Source organism: Scyliorhinus canicula, chromosome 4, assembly GCF_902713615.1.
Source record: "Scyliorhinus canicula chromosome 4, sScyCan1.1, whole genome shotgun sequence".
Classification (NCBI taxonomy): domain Eukaryota; kingdom Metazoa; phylum Chordata; class Chondrichthyes; order Carcharhiniformes; family Scyliorhinidae; genus Scyliorhinus; species Scyliorhinus canicula.
The window spans coordinates 24,075,837-24,089,261 of NC_052149.1; the positions used below are offsets into that span (position 1 = coordinate 24,075,837).

Here is a 13,425-nt window from a genome sequence, read left to right on the forward strand (position 1 = left end):
GGGGATGCGCGGGTAGGGGGGGGGGGGGGGGGGATTCTTTTTCTCTTTATTGTTAAGTAGGGGGGTTTGACTTTGTGTTGTTATAATTTAAATGTAAATGTAGGGGGGGTTAAAATGTTTGTATTTTGAAAAATTCAATAAAAATTATTTAAAAAAAAAAAAAGAGAGTGGCAATCTGCCAGAGATTGCCACTCTGAGAAACTTAAGCTACTCCGAAAGTGTTAAAAGGAAAAAGAACTCCAGACTGAACCCCCACACGGTGTATCTTCCGCCGTGTCCGGATTCGCCCACCTCCCCCTGCCAGTGTCTGAGCATAGAACATAGAACATCTCATTTACTTACCGTGGAAACTTACCTTTTCCCTTTCACTGGGACCTTTAATCTCACCTGCTGTACGGCAGATGATGGCATAAAAGGGGGCCTGTTCTCCTTTGCTCCCGTCCTTTTGCACTTTGTTGGAGCCGTGGGTGCGCTTTGCTTCTTCAGTCTCACCGGCCTGAGTCAGGAAGATCAGATGAGACGGGCGCTTTACAATTTAAATGCTGGTGGCTACTCCGAGGACTTGTCTTTAACATGAATGAATAAAATATGTTGATTTCTGTTTAGGTCACAGTATTTTAGGTGAAAGTAAGTGGCTTTTGAGTACACAAGCGTTTCATTTCTTTGCTATGTTACTCCGCAAAATTTAAATTCTATGCATTTGGGAAATAAAATGTAAATATTTTATCTTGCCTAGATGAAGGAATATTAAATTTTCAGAAATACCACACACTGAAGCCATGGCCTCCATTGAAGATGTAGAGAGGGGTAGAAAAACAGAAGGAAGCATACAAAATGCTGATTCAGATCTAACATAAAACAGAGGGTAGGCAGCGAGAATCCACCCATATGCAGTAATTCACAAAATTTTGTTGTTGAAAGTTTTGTATTCAGCCAGCACCTTTTTGTTTGACAAATTGCTGTTGCAATTTAGTTACATTTTGCCCCCACACCTGCATGCATTTGTTCTGTACTCTATAATTTGGATACTTTAACCTTAGTTCTCCAAAATTGATGCTGTTCTTACAAGCTGCAGTGTTCCCGTTGGTTTCTTAAAGTGGCACTACCACTCGGTTTAGTTCATATTCATTAACTCATTAGGCCTTAGTTTTTTTAAAACATGAAGATTATTGAAATATCTAGTGCTTTGCTCTTTCGAGGTCTACTCATCCTCATGGAAACTCAGTGTGGAGATTGCTTTTGTCATTGGACCAGTTGAAACTTCTGTGATGACATTTAATGATTGTTGCCTACCTCATTCCCTATGCTCTACTTCTGCTAACCATCTGCCGATGGTGGCTTAAATCTACAGGCTGCCAATCGCCATTTCTGTGTTTAGCACACTCCTCTAATGTCCTCCAACTTTGCTAACATGGAAAGACAAAAATAGTTTAAGGTACTTGTGTAACTATAAGTTATTTATAGCTGTGGTTGTTGCTGGAAAACTGGCTTTGTAGTTAATCATAGGGAATGGAATAGCAGAGGTTGGAAGTGTGGATAATAATGAGATGGAATAAGTAAGGGGAGAGAGTATGGGGCAGAAAAAGGAAAGGGACAAAGGAATGGGCAGGAAATAGGAGATTAAAGAGCAGTGGATGAGGTGAAAGTGGATGAAAGAGTTTAAATTGAGGAAAGGGTTGGTGCAAAACAAGTTGGGAAGGAAATGATGGTGTTATGGAGGCGTGAAGGGGTAAGGAGCATATGGGGGCTAATGCGGAAAGTCGGCAGTGAATGCAAGTGTGAGGGAAGAGACAAAGGGAGAGTGGGAAGGTTAGAAGAAGTGAGGAAAGTGAACGCAAAATAGCAGTAGTAACAAGGGGTAGGCAAGCAGAAGTGGAGGAGACAGGTAGAGGAAGGGGATGAGGTTGAAGGAAGTGTCGGGAGTGGGGAACCAGGGAGGATACAGAGTGAAATAGGAGCAAGTTGGGAAAGGGAGAAAGGAACAACAGAGAATAGGAGGCAGAGTAGGGCTGGTCGGGCAGAGACTGGGCAGGCGGCTGGACCACCTGTCGCTTGGCATTGCTTTTTACTACTATTTTGGAAGTGTGTATGTTAATGGGAAGGATGAAAACCAAAGGAAAGAAGTAAAGGGGCCAGATTATAGCTCTTTGAACTGAATGGCTGTGGGAATTCATTCATTTTGAATACATGGGAATAATAATAATAATGATACAGAAGATAAATCAGTTCCTTCTTTGGTTTACATAATTTATTCACAATTTTTCTGTGTAACACCTTCATTGCTAAATCTTTCATTACAGTAAGAATGATGGGAAAGTTTCTCTTCAGAATGAAGTAAGTATATCATGAAAATATATCACAATGTTATTCATTTAAATTATATATTTGCTTGGTTGCTTGGGAATTAAAAAAGTTACCCCTCCCTGCAATTTTTCAGAAAGAAGGGAAAAAAGAGAAAGCAGTTGTGGATGGTGTTTTCTTTGGAAGGATTTGGCAGATCTTGAAAATAATGGTGCCTGGAATGGTTTCACAAGAGGTAAGTGTTGCATGGACATGTTTATTCAAGTGAAGGCTGATACTTAGTGATTTGTCAGTTGGGTATATTAAACAAAAATAAATCAGATGTGACTCCAAGGAGAGGTGAGAGACCGGCTTTCTGAGAAAGAGGGTGATGTGTTATCTGAGTTGGTCTAACATCGACTGCAACTGGATGCAGTGAGACGCTAATCAGGCTTCCGACACAGGAGATGGTCCAACACTGTTTTATTGAACTTGCTTGTTGCTGTACATAATCTGCTGTGGGTTGACACTCTATTAATCTAAACTGATAACCTCTGACTGGCTTGACCAGACTAGCTCTCTATCACGTGGAGAAGGTGCTCATGGCCTTGTGCACTCTAACTATCTCTGCAGCTGTATCCAGTGAGACGAGGCAGAGTCTTAATGCCTCGTGTGTTTTCTAGTGGTAGTGTCCTGTCTGGTGATTGGTTGTTCTGTGTCGTGTGTGTTCATTGGTTATCCTGTGTGCCAATCACTGCCTGTCTGTATCTCATTGTATCCATGAGTGGATATTATGACAGAGGGGAAACCCAGTGGCTAGTAAACCTGAGGTGTTATGCATCCCTTCCTGTTGGTTAGGGAACATGAAGAGCTGCTTTGATGCAGGTTATCTACTCTGTCAACCAGGAGGAGACGATGCAAGCTAGTGGCTGAGGAAGAGAAAGAGACCAGAAGAAAGGAAAAATGTTTCAGGTTGAGTTTCATGCAATTTTAACATTTTGAGAGGCTAGTGGTTGATGTCTCATGGCTGAACGCTCATCAAAGTTTAGGCCAATCAATAGAATCCTGATATAACAACAAAATACTGTAGATGATGGTAATTTGAAACAAAAAAACACAATATGCTGGAAATACTCAGCAGGTGTGACAGCAACTGTGGAGAGAGAAAAACTGAGTTATCACCTGGAAACAGTACGTCGATCTGTAACATTATTGGCTCGAATATTCTGTGGAGTGGCACTCGCAGTAAGATTGCCATTCTGCTTCTAGATACTTCATCAGGCTCAGTCAGGGCACTTGAGAGTTACAAGTTAGCCAGGAAGGACCTAAAGGGAGAGTTAAGAAGAGCGAGGAGAGGACACGAAAAGTTGTTGGCGGATAGGATCAAGGAAAACCCTAAGGCTTTCTATAGGTATATCAGGAACAAAAGAATGACTAGAGTAAGATTAGGGTCAATCAAGGATAGTAGTGGAAAGTTGTGTGTGGAATAAGAAGAGATAGGGGAAGCGTTAAATGGATATTTTTCATCAGTGTTTACACTGGAGAAAGACAATGTTGTCGAGGAGAACACTCAGGTTCAGTCGACCAGGCTAGATGGAATTGAGGTTCAAAAGGAGGAGGTGTTAGCAATTTTGGAAAATGTCAAAATAGATAAGTCCCCTGGGCCAGATGGGATTTATCCTAGGATTCTCTGGGAAGCCAGGGAGGAGATTGCAGAGCTTTTGTCCTTGATCTTTATGTCGTCTTTGTCGACAGGAATAGTGCCGGAAGACTGGAGGATAGCAAATGTTGTCCCCTTGTTCAAGAAGGGGAATAGAGACAACCCTGGTAATTATAGACCTGTGAGCCTTACTTCGGTTGTGGGTAAAATGTTGGAAAAGGTTATAAGAGATAGGGTTTATAATCATCTTGAAAAGAACAAGTTGATTAGCGATAGTCAACACGGTTTTGTGAAGGGTAGGTCATGCCTCACAAACCTTATTGAGTTTTTTGAGAAGGTGACCAAACAGGTGGATCAGGGTAAAGCTGTTGATGTGGTGTATATGGATTTCAGTAAGGTGTTTGATAAGGTTCCCCACGGTAGGCTATTGCAGAAAATAAGAAAGTATGGAATTGAAGGTGATTTAGCGGTTTGGATCAGTAATTGGCTAGCTGAAAGAAGACAGAGGGTGGTGGTTGATGGCAAATGTTCAGCCTGGAGTTCAGTTACTAGTGGTCTACCACAAGGATCTGTTTTGGGGCCACTGCTGTTTGTCATTTTTATAAATGACCTGGAGGAGGGCATAGAAGAATGGGTGAGTAAATTTGCAGATGACACTAAAGTCGGTGGAGTTGTGGATAGTGCTGAAGGATGTTATAGGATACAGAGGGACATAGATAAGCTGCAGAGCTGGGCTGAGAGGTGGCAGATGGCGTTTAATGCGGAAAAGTGTGAGGTGGTTCACTTTGGAAGGAGTAACAGGAATGCAGAGTACTGGGCTAATGGCAAGATTCTTGGTAGTATAGATGAACAGAGAGATCTTGGCATCCAGGTACATAAATCCCTGAAAGTTAAGTTAAAATTTGGAGATATATCAAAATTGGAAGTGTATTTCTTTAAATTACAGGACATAAACAGGGTTTTTTCAAGTTGGCAGGCAGTGAATAGTGGAGTGTCGCAAGGGTCAATGCTGAGGCCTCAGTTATTAACAATCTGTATTAATAATTTGGATGGAAAGACAGAATAATATATCTAAGTTTGCTGATTTTCCAAACTCTGGCATGCCGATGTTCCCCTATTCAAGCGATACGGAAGACGAGGAGAATTTGAACCCTGGACCCCACCCTCATTTTGCGCTCCCCGGTCTTACAATTCCACTTTCCCAAGTCCTGACTCTCACTTCTGATCCCATTACCAATGAAACTCCCGCTAACGTATCCCCCGTAGCCACACGCACTCGGTCACAGATGCAAGCCGTAAATATCGAACAACCCTTCTCTACGGAAGACATGATAATTGACTAAAAGGTGTTGATTAAAAGATCCACAATAAGGAAATTATAGAAGTGAAGTTAATGAGTTACCAATTTAGAAACATGCTGGGAATAATGACTGGATTTTAACATTGTTTTTGAACAAAATTTAGATGATCAGATGATGTTAACTAACTACTGCTTGGAATGTTGTACTGGCCTTATTATGATAACAAGTGGTTCTTCTAAAGGACAACAAAATGCGTACTCGAATTGTTTTTAAACTAATGGCAAAACATTCATAATTCCTCTTGCAAATGTTCCCAAAGTTGTTCAGTTCACACAGTTTAAAAGAAAGTAACTTTACAAATAAGAGTAATTGAAATATGAATAAGTTTTTAGATTGCGTGAAAAGACGTAAATGACATCACGCCAAATTCTCCGCCCCTTAGATTCTGCAGGAAACATTAACTAGTTCAACAGACAGTTGGTCTTTTCTGAATTGACAAAGAAAAAATACTTCTCAAAGAATAGCTAATACCTCTAAAATTAATCAGTGCAAATTGACTTAAATGGAATAACACAGATAAAGTTTTCGAAGGAGAATGAAAAATTTTTGTTCAAAATTTGTCTAAGTAGTAGATGACATTTTATATCTGTAACTATGAGGTGATGCATTTTACAATTTTACAGCCCTTCGCTGACTGCCTCCTGATTTTGTAGCTAAGTTTTGACTACAGCATTAGAGCTAACTATCCCTCTAGTGGCTTAATTTGGCAATAAGCCTTACTGAGTTCAGATGAATAGAGTTGTCACAGCAACAATAACTATAGACAATTGATGGAATGTCAAACTATCTTTCACCGTCTCCAGTATGCTGATTCGGACACCCCACCTAAAATTTGATCTATACCTGGAATCCCTACTTTGCTGTGAATTTAATCCTTTGAGAACTAAGTTTAGCTAAGTAGTAGCATTTTAACAATTCACCCAAGGTTTCCCATGGCAGCATAATCTAAAATTACAAAACATCATGGTGCTGTAAAAATAATTATTTTATTTCTTTGAGTTGGCAATATATGTCTGGCACCTACACCATCCAAAAACTTGCCTGATGTATTCATAATCAGAGCACTTGTTAGAATGTTTATAGACTTAATCCATGATGCATACTTGTCAAACAATTTAATTTATTCACTTGTGGCTAAAACCTGTAAAAGATGCCATTTTCTTAAACCTCAAATATTTATATTTCTTGCAACTAATACATTCAAGAGCTCATCGTAGCTCTTTTATTTATTTATTTATTTATTTATTTATTTATTTATTTATTTATTTATTTATTTTTATTAAATGATATTTTATTAAGGTATTTGAAATTTTTTATAACAGTAGCATAAACAATGACATCAACATGGCAAAATAAACATTTCATCCCCCAGCCCAATCTTCACGTACCTCAACCATACAACAACAATCTGCACCCCCACTTTGGAATACTGCATCTGCTGACATTTTAATTTTCCCCGAGAAAGTCGACGAACGGCTGCCACCTCCGGGAGAACCCTAACATTGACCCTCTTACAGCAAACTTTATTTTCTCGAGACTGAGAAATCCAGCCATGTCACTAACCCAGGTCTCTACACTCGGGGGGGGGGGGGGGGGGAGCGGACAGAGCGGGGGGCGGACCGGGGGGGGGGGGGGGGGGGGGGGGGGGGCGGACCGGGGGGGGGGCGCCCTGGGGGAGGGCGGCCACCGCGCATGCGCTGGTTGGCACCGGCCCAACTGCGCATGCGCGGGACCCGAGTCTCTGGCGTCCCCTAGCACATGGCGCCCCGGGCGACTGCCCGAGTTGCCGGTGCCTTGAGCCGGCCCTGCCTTTATCTCTCCTCCTTGCTCGTCTTCCCACTTGCCCTTAAGCTCCTCCAAATCCGCCTCCGAATGCTTCTAGTAAATTCCCCTCTCCCACCCAGCATAGCTCTTTATTTTAAATAACAATCCTAATTTCCCAGTGTCTCCCATATTATTGAAACAGTAAAGTTGGAAAATCACCTCACTTATTTTCATGTCAGCTTGCAAGGGATATCAGTCTTGTGTCACTAAAGTAATTTTTCATTATTGATTTAAAATACATTGGGAAAGTAATTGGGCTGACTCACACCTGCTTTTGGTTGTTATGAGTGCTCTTAGAACTCCAAAATAGCATCCATGATATGTACATGGTGAATGCCCACCTGAAGTATGCAGATCAGGTTGATCATAATATCACACTGATTTGACATCAGCGGTGCCATTTTGGAGCTGGACACTCTCTAACCTTGTGCGGCTGAACACCTGTCAACCAGCTGGAAGAATCACCACCTGCCTCATCAATATTATCAAAGGGACCATCAAGTACTTACAAGTTAGTTGCTGGTTGGTTTCTTCTGGCTGCTGCAATGATTCTACAAATATTCGGTGTTCTTATCCATTGCTTCAAGTCGCAAAAGCCTACAGCAAGTAGTGTGGCAAGTACATAAGGAATTTTTTGCAGAAAGTCGTTGCTTCCAGACATGTGTGCATTAGTAGACTTTCTCCTTAAAATGCAGGATGACCTGGGAGAGTGAACTGAGTACAGAGCAGGTAAAGCTGCTGAAAATGGAAGGGGTGGGATGGCTGCAGGGACAAGCGATGCATGCGGTGCACATTGGGGCATGTAAATCAGAATAGTACGAGATGAGGGGGAAGTGGAATGTGAGAAGGAAGATGAAGTACTAGGACACAATCCTCTCCAATGGTTTCAACCTTGCGCGCTGGTCATGGCCTCACCAATGGGTGGCCCAATATTGGACAGTCTCTTCCATGGATCCTCAGTTTAACATCAAAACCCAGCACTTCTGACAGTATGGCACTCTCTCAGTAACGTACTGAAGTGTCAGCCTTAATTTATGTGTTTTTAAAAATGTTTTTAAAAAAATATTTCATTTGATACACTACAATGAACCAGGCTATGTGCATCGGGTACAAAATACAAGACATTTCCCTTGATATCGACCCCCTCTCATCCTTTTGTTGTTTTAAGATATTTTCTTAGGTCACTTATTATACAGTGGTTAGTTATCCCCTATTTACATGTATGCGGCGCTTCTCTTCTCCCCCCCCCCCCCCCCCTTGTCATTTGCCCCCACTCCCATCTTATTTTTGGTGTTTCTTTGGCGGTTCCGTCTGGTTTAGCTCACTGGGCTAAATCGCTGGCTTTTAAAGCAGACCAAGCAGGCCAGCAGCACGGTTCGATTCCCGTACCAGCCTCCCCGGACAGGCGCCGGAATGTCGCGACTAGGGGCTTTTCACAGTAACTTCATTGAAGCCTACTCGTGACAATAAGCGATTTTCATTTCATTTTCATTTTTCATTTTCCCCTCCCCCCGGCGCTCTGTTGGCTGTTGGCTTTGAACAGGTCCTGGAACAAGTTGATGAATGACCTCCACGCTCTGACCCTCGGAAAGTGAATTTGATATTCTCCAGGTGGAGAACTTACGACCGGTCTGCCAGCCAGTCTGCAGTGGGTGGTGCCGCTGATGGCAGCTGAGCAGGATTCTTTGGCAGATGATTAGTGAGGCAAAGGCAAGGGCGGCAGTCCCCTTCCCCATGAATAGTTCTGGCTGGTCCGATACCCCGAATACTGCCACCCTCGGGGACGGCTCCACACTCACCCCGAAAACCGTGGACATTGCCTCGATGAAGGCTGTGCAGAATTCGACAAGTCTGGGGCATACCCAGAACATGTGAGTGTGGTTGGCCGGGCCCCTCTGGCACTGTTGACATTTATCCTCCACCTCCGAGAAGAACCCGCTCATTCGGGTTCTTGTCAGGTGCGCTCTGTACACCACTTCCAGTTGCATGAGGCTTAGCCTTGCACAGGAGGAGGTAGAGTTTGCTCTGTTCAGTGCTTCGCTCCAGAGTTCCCACCCTAATTCCAGTCCTAATTTTTCCTCCCATTTTTCCCGTGTTTCATCCAGTGGCGAGTGTGACCTTTTTAATAGTCGTCCGTACAGGTTCCTGCAGTTCTTCCGCTCCCCCCCCCCCCCCCCCCCCCCGATTATCCGCATCCAGTAGTTCCTCTAGCATTGTGTGTCTCGGGGTCCATGGGTATCGTGGGTATGCTGTCGTCTCCTTGCGGAGAAAGTTCATAACCTGTAGGTGTCAGAGTTCATTCCCGTTGGGTAGCTGCAGTCTTTCTGTCATTTCCTCTAAAGTCGTTAGCCTGTTCTTGCACAGGCCTGGCTGGATATAGAATGCTTGCAGCATCTAAATCAGATGTTAAAGCTTCACAGGATCACGAGAAAGGATGTTCAGACCTGTTCACTCCAGCTGAGGGACCAGAGAGAGAAGAGGCTCCAACCTTCTTGGGAGAAATATCCAACAGAATCCTGCACCGCTCCTGCTCACATTTTGTGAAAGATTACCAACCCCAATCGAGAATAGAAGATGTCCCAGAATTTACGAAGAGGGGATTGGTTGCTAGCCAAGTCCATCAAAGTGACATCACGGACTATGCCACAGAGCATACTGAACCAAGGAGTCTGCCTGGACCAGTCCAAATAGCAGCTTGCAGCGGGAGTTTCAGTTCAAAACCAAAAGTCTGTAACTTTAAAAACAGCAGCCAGCAAAAAGGGGCCAGTAAGACAGAGATTAAAAAGGAAAACAAGGATTGGAAAGAGGCTCCTGACATTTTACATCTGAAAGGGCAGAGAAAAGAGCTTGGTGTTCCTTAAAGGAGTAATGTGAGGTGAGATTTGAAAAATAAGGATTGAGTAACAATATATAGATGTTGGAGTAGGTGTGAAGACTTGAGATATTTTGTCACTCCAGACATAGTGTTCTGATTCAACTAAATCTCTTGCTGTTGTGAACCCTGCACATCACCCATCAGTTGGAGTAGCAATGATGAAAACCTTATAATTTAGTACTTCCTTAATATTGATATTGAATGGAATTAAAAGAGAATTTTAAAATCTAGACTTGTGATTTTTTCACCAAATGTTTTTCTCATTTTTCTGTAGTGACAAATGTTTGTGATACTATTCATTGATGCAGGCACAGAACTGTACCCGAAGTATTAGACAGTGTTCAATTGCTCTGGTCCATTTTTCCGACTGAAGCTGTCACTACTCAGATAGTGTGCATGGGCTGTTCAAAAATTCACAGCTGAATCTGATTTTATTTTCGCTTTACATCCGTATGCAGCTTCCACCATGTAGCAATCCAGGAGACATGAAGAGGAAGGTTTAAACAGATTTATGCTGAACTCCAAGAAAAGCCGCATCCATGAGTGTCCCAGCCCAGTGCTAAAGGAACTCTGGGTCAGCAATTAAAGGGCTCAGTACGGAGCCCCGGATTGGCGAGCATCCACCCGTTACCACGGGAACTCGTACTCCACGAGCCCCTCGGGGCGGGCGATACGTGATTCCCTGTGACCCTTGTGAGGGTTGTCACTTGACGATGGGGTTTCCTTTGTCTATTTGTGCACGGCCCTGAATCCACTGTCCGTGGAGCCGGATCTGGGGGTGTGAAGCAGATGGAAGATCGTTGCTGCCTTGCCGAGCATCAAAGGGTCACTGGTAGGGGCTCTTTCTCGATGTTGACTTTTGGCAATGGGTTAGTCACCTCACTCAGACTAGCTGGGCAGCACTTTTGGGAGCTGGTGTGGACACATTGGGCTGAAGGCCTTATGTGCTGTAAAAAAGAAATAATAAATAAACAAACATATATGTATTGTTGTAGAATAGTATTCAAATTGTTACTACATCTGTGTCTTTTTCTATTCTAAAATTTGGATGCAGTGCATATGAATTTTCCCTGCTGTTTGATTTCCTCCCATACTGTGTGTATTTCCCTTGCCAGAAGGCGTGAATGGAGAATGTTTTCTGAACTACTTGCCAATGCAGTTCCCAATTGAGTTGCTAGGCTTTGGTTATTTCTCTCTTCTCCTCGTTCCCAAGCTGCCTTGCTTGAATCAGGTGAACATTAAATACTTGTTTTCTCATTCCAGACTGCGTACCTGATGCTCATTGCAGCAATGCTTGTTGCTCGAACCTACTGTGATGTCTGGATGATTCAAAATGGGACCATGATTGAAAGGTACGTTTGCAGATTTCCCTATTCATGGCATCTCAATGTCTGCATGTAGTTATAGGAACAACTGGAATGAGAGTTTTATTTCTGAGCAATTAACTTCAGTTTTGGACCTGAATCCATGCTACCCTCAGTTGGGAAGGTAGATTTGTACAAAGAAGATTGGGGTGAATTTCCATGAGTTGAGTTATGCTCCTTTCACACCAATGGAAAACAATTTTCATCCAACTGTGATCATGCGACTGTGATCATGCGAATTCCTCCGGGAAAGCTTTCTGGGCCACTTCATTTGCTTAACCATTGGCACAGTAATTGATGCAAATTCCATTTAAATCCAGTATACTGTGCGAGAATGCCTGGGAATTAGAATGTAGCCTTTATAAAGATAGGATAGCCTAGCACTCTTCTTTGCGAGGGTTCAGCTTTGTCACCTAGAAACCATCTGTTTACATGTTTTTCCCCCCCTGAAGAATTTGGGGAAGGCAAAATATCAAAGTAGTCAAGGTTTAATGACAACTTGCAACATATCAGGCATTGATCACTAGGATCATCTGTATGTTGTTATACATCTGTACATTCAGTGAATGGGTGTTGGAAGGGTTGTTCAGTGTGGAGCTTGAAAGCAACAGGGATATAATTACTGAAAGAGCAGTGCATGCAGATGAGCATGGCTGAGGATCTTCATGCATTTTATTTAAAGGGTTTTTTCTAAGCCTATTTAGAGTGATAGTGCACCTGTATTTTGATCAAGTTAGCATTGCATAATTTCACACCTAATCTCAGTCTCGTACTCATGTCATGGTTTGCAGTGCAATTATTGGTCGGAGCACCAAAGATTTCAAGAGATACTTATTCAACTTTGTTGCAGCAATGCCAGCGGTAAGTTTGTTTTCTGTTATTTGTTATATCAACAGTTTTAGATAGCTATTGCTGGATTGATGGTGATAAATGGGCGCATACATTACTGTATCTACATTTTCTAATACCTCATTTACTTTGCAAATTGAAGAATTGTAAAGATTACAAATTAAAAGTTGGATGAATATTTCCGTTTGGATATTCTTGTTGGTCAAAATTTTAAGCTGTGCCTCTTAAATTCTGTTTTTAGCGATGCTAATGTATAATTTATGTTACTTCAGATATCTTTGGTAAATAATTTCCTGAAGTTTGGCTTGAATCAGTTGAAACTTCGATTCAGAGTAAGACTCACCACCTACCTGTATGAGGAATACTTAAAGTAAGTCTGTAGCTATTGGAATAATATAGTATGGTATAGTAAATTTATATTGTTATTTAGAAATAAGACAGTCTTGTGCATTCTGACTATTTTAGAAGTAAAGTTGAAATGTGCATGAACAGCAAGTTGCATGAATAGCTTGTCATTACCCTGTTTGACAATTATTAAACAACAATATCATTTCAAATACATGTTGAACAAAAAAAAGTTGCTTCTTGCATTTTAAAAGATGTCCAAGTAATTGATTTTAATCTGCAGTGGTTTTCAAACAAGTTGGTAGTGGGGTTGAGGGGAGCGCACAGAGGAGTGATTGCAAAACACACATAAAGATCTCACGACCAGAGTATGTTAGCTATCAGGCTACATCTGTATGCCAGCACTCAGCTGGTTGCCTGAAGTGACGGGGAAAGTAGCAGCAATTTGGTATGTGGAAGAGGAAATTCAGAGAGCCTAAAACCATGGCCAATGCGAAGCATGTCATTAGAGAGGATGTTTCAGGAGGGTCTGGGGATGAGGGAAGCTGCAGCTTCACTTTTATTTTAACTACTTATTTTACAGCAGTTAGGTGGCTGAGGGGCATGCTGGAAGCAGGTAGAAAGCAACCTCGTGCATTAATGCAAATCGTCAGTTTGAGGAGCTTGCTGGAAGTTCCTGAGCTGCGAAGCAGCAACAAAGGAAAGCTTTTCACTCACCTTGCAAGGCCTCGACATTTTTCTGGACAATTGGACCAGCTTTCATCTTGACGGAAACCATGCTGGATGCTCCACTCAGTCTTGGGTATAAAATGTAAGCAGGATCCCATTGATATATTAGGCCCCAGATTTGCATTAATTCTTGAGGCC

The 13,425-nt window shown here is 42.3% G+C and overlaps 1 protein-coding gene across 1 annotated transcript in view; it reads left to right on the top strand.

The window, feature by feature from the left end:
• Positions 1-2,196: 2,196 nt before the first annotated feature.
• The window catches only part of abcd3a (ATP-binding cassette, sub-family D (ALD), member 3a), a 64,419-nt gene continuing 53,190 nt past the window's right edge, over positions 2,197-13,425 (top strand). Inside the window, exons 1-5 of the mRNA XM_038793881.1 lie at positions 2,197-2,334; positions 2,438-2,536; positions 11,264-11,352; positions 12,156-12,225; positions 12,486-12,583. Of these exons, the coding sequence (XP_038649809.1) occupies positions 2,510-2,536; positions 11,264-11,352; positions 12,156-12,225; positions 12,486-12,583 (284 nt within the window). The 5' untranslated portion in view covers positions 2,197-2,334; positions 2,438-2,509. The remainder of the gene's footprint in view (positions 2,335-2,437; positions 2,537-11,263; positions 11,353-12,155; positions 12,226-12,485; positions 12,584-13,425) is intronic.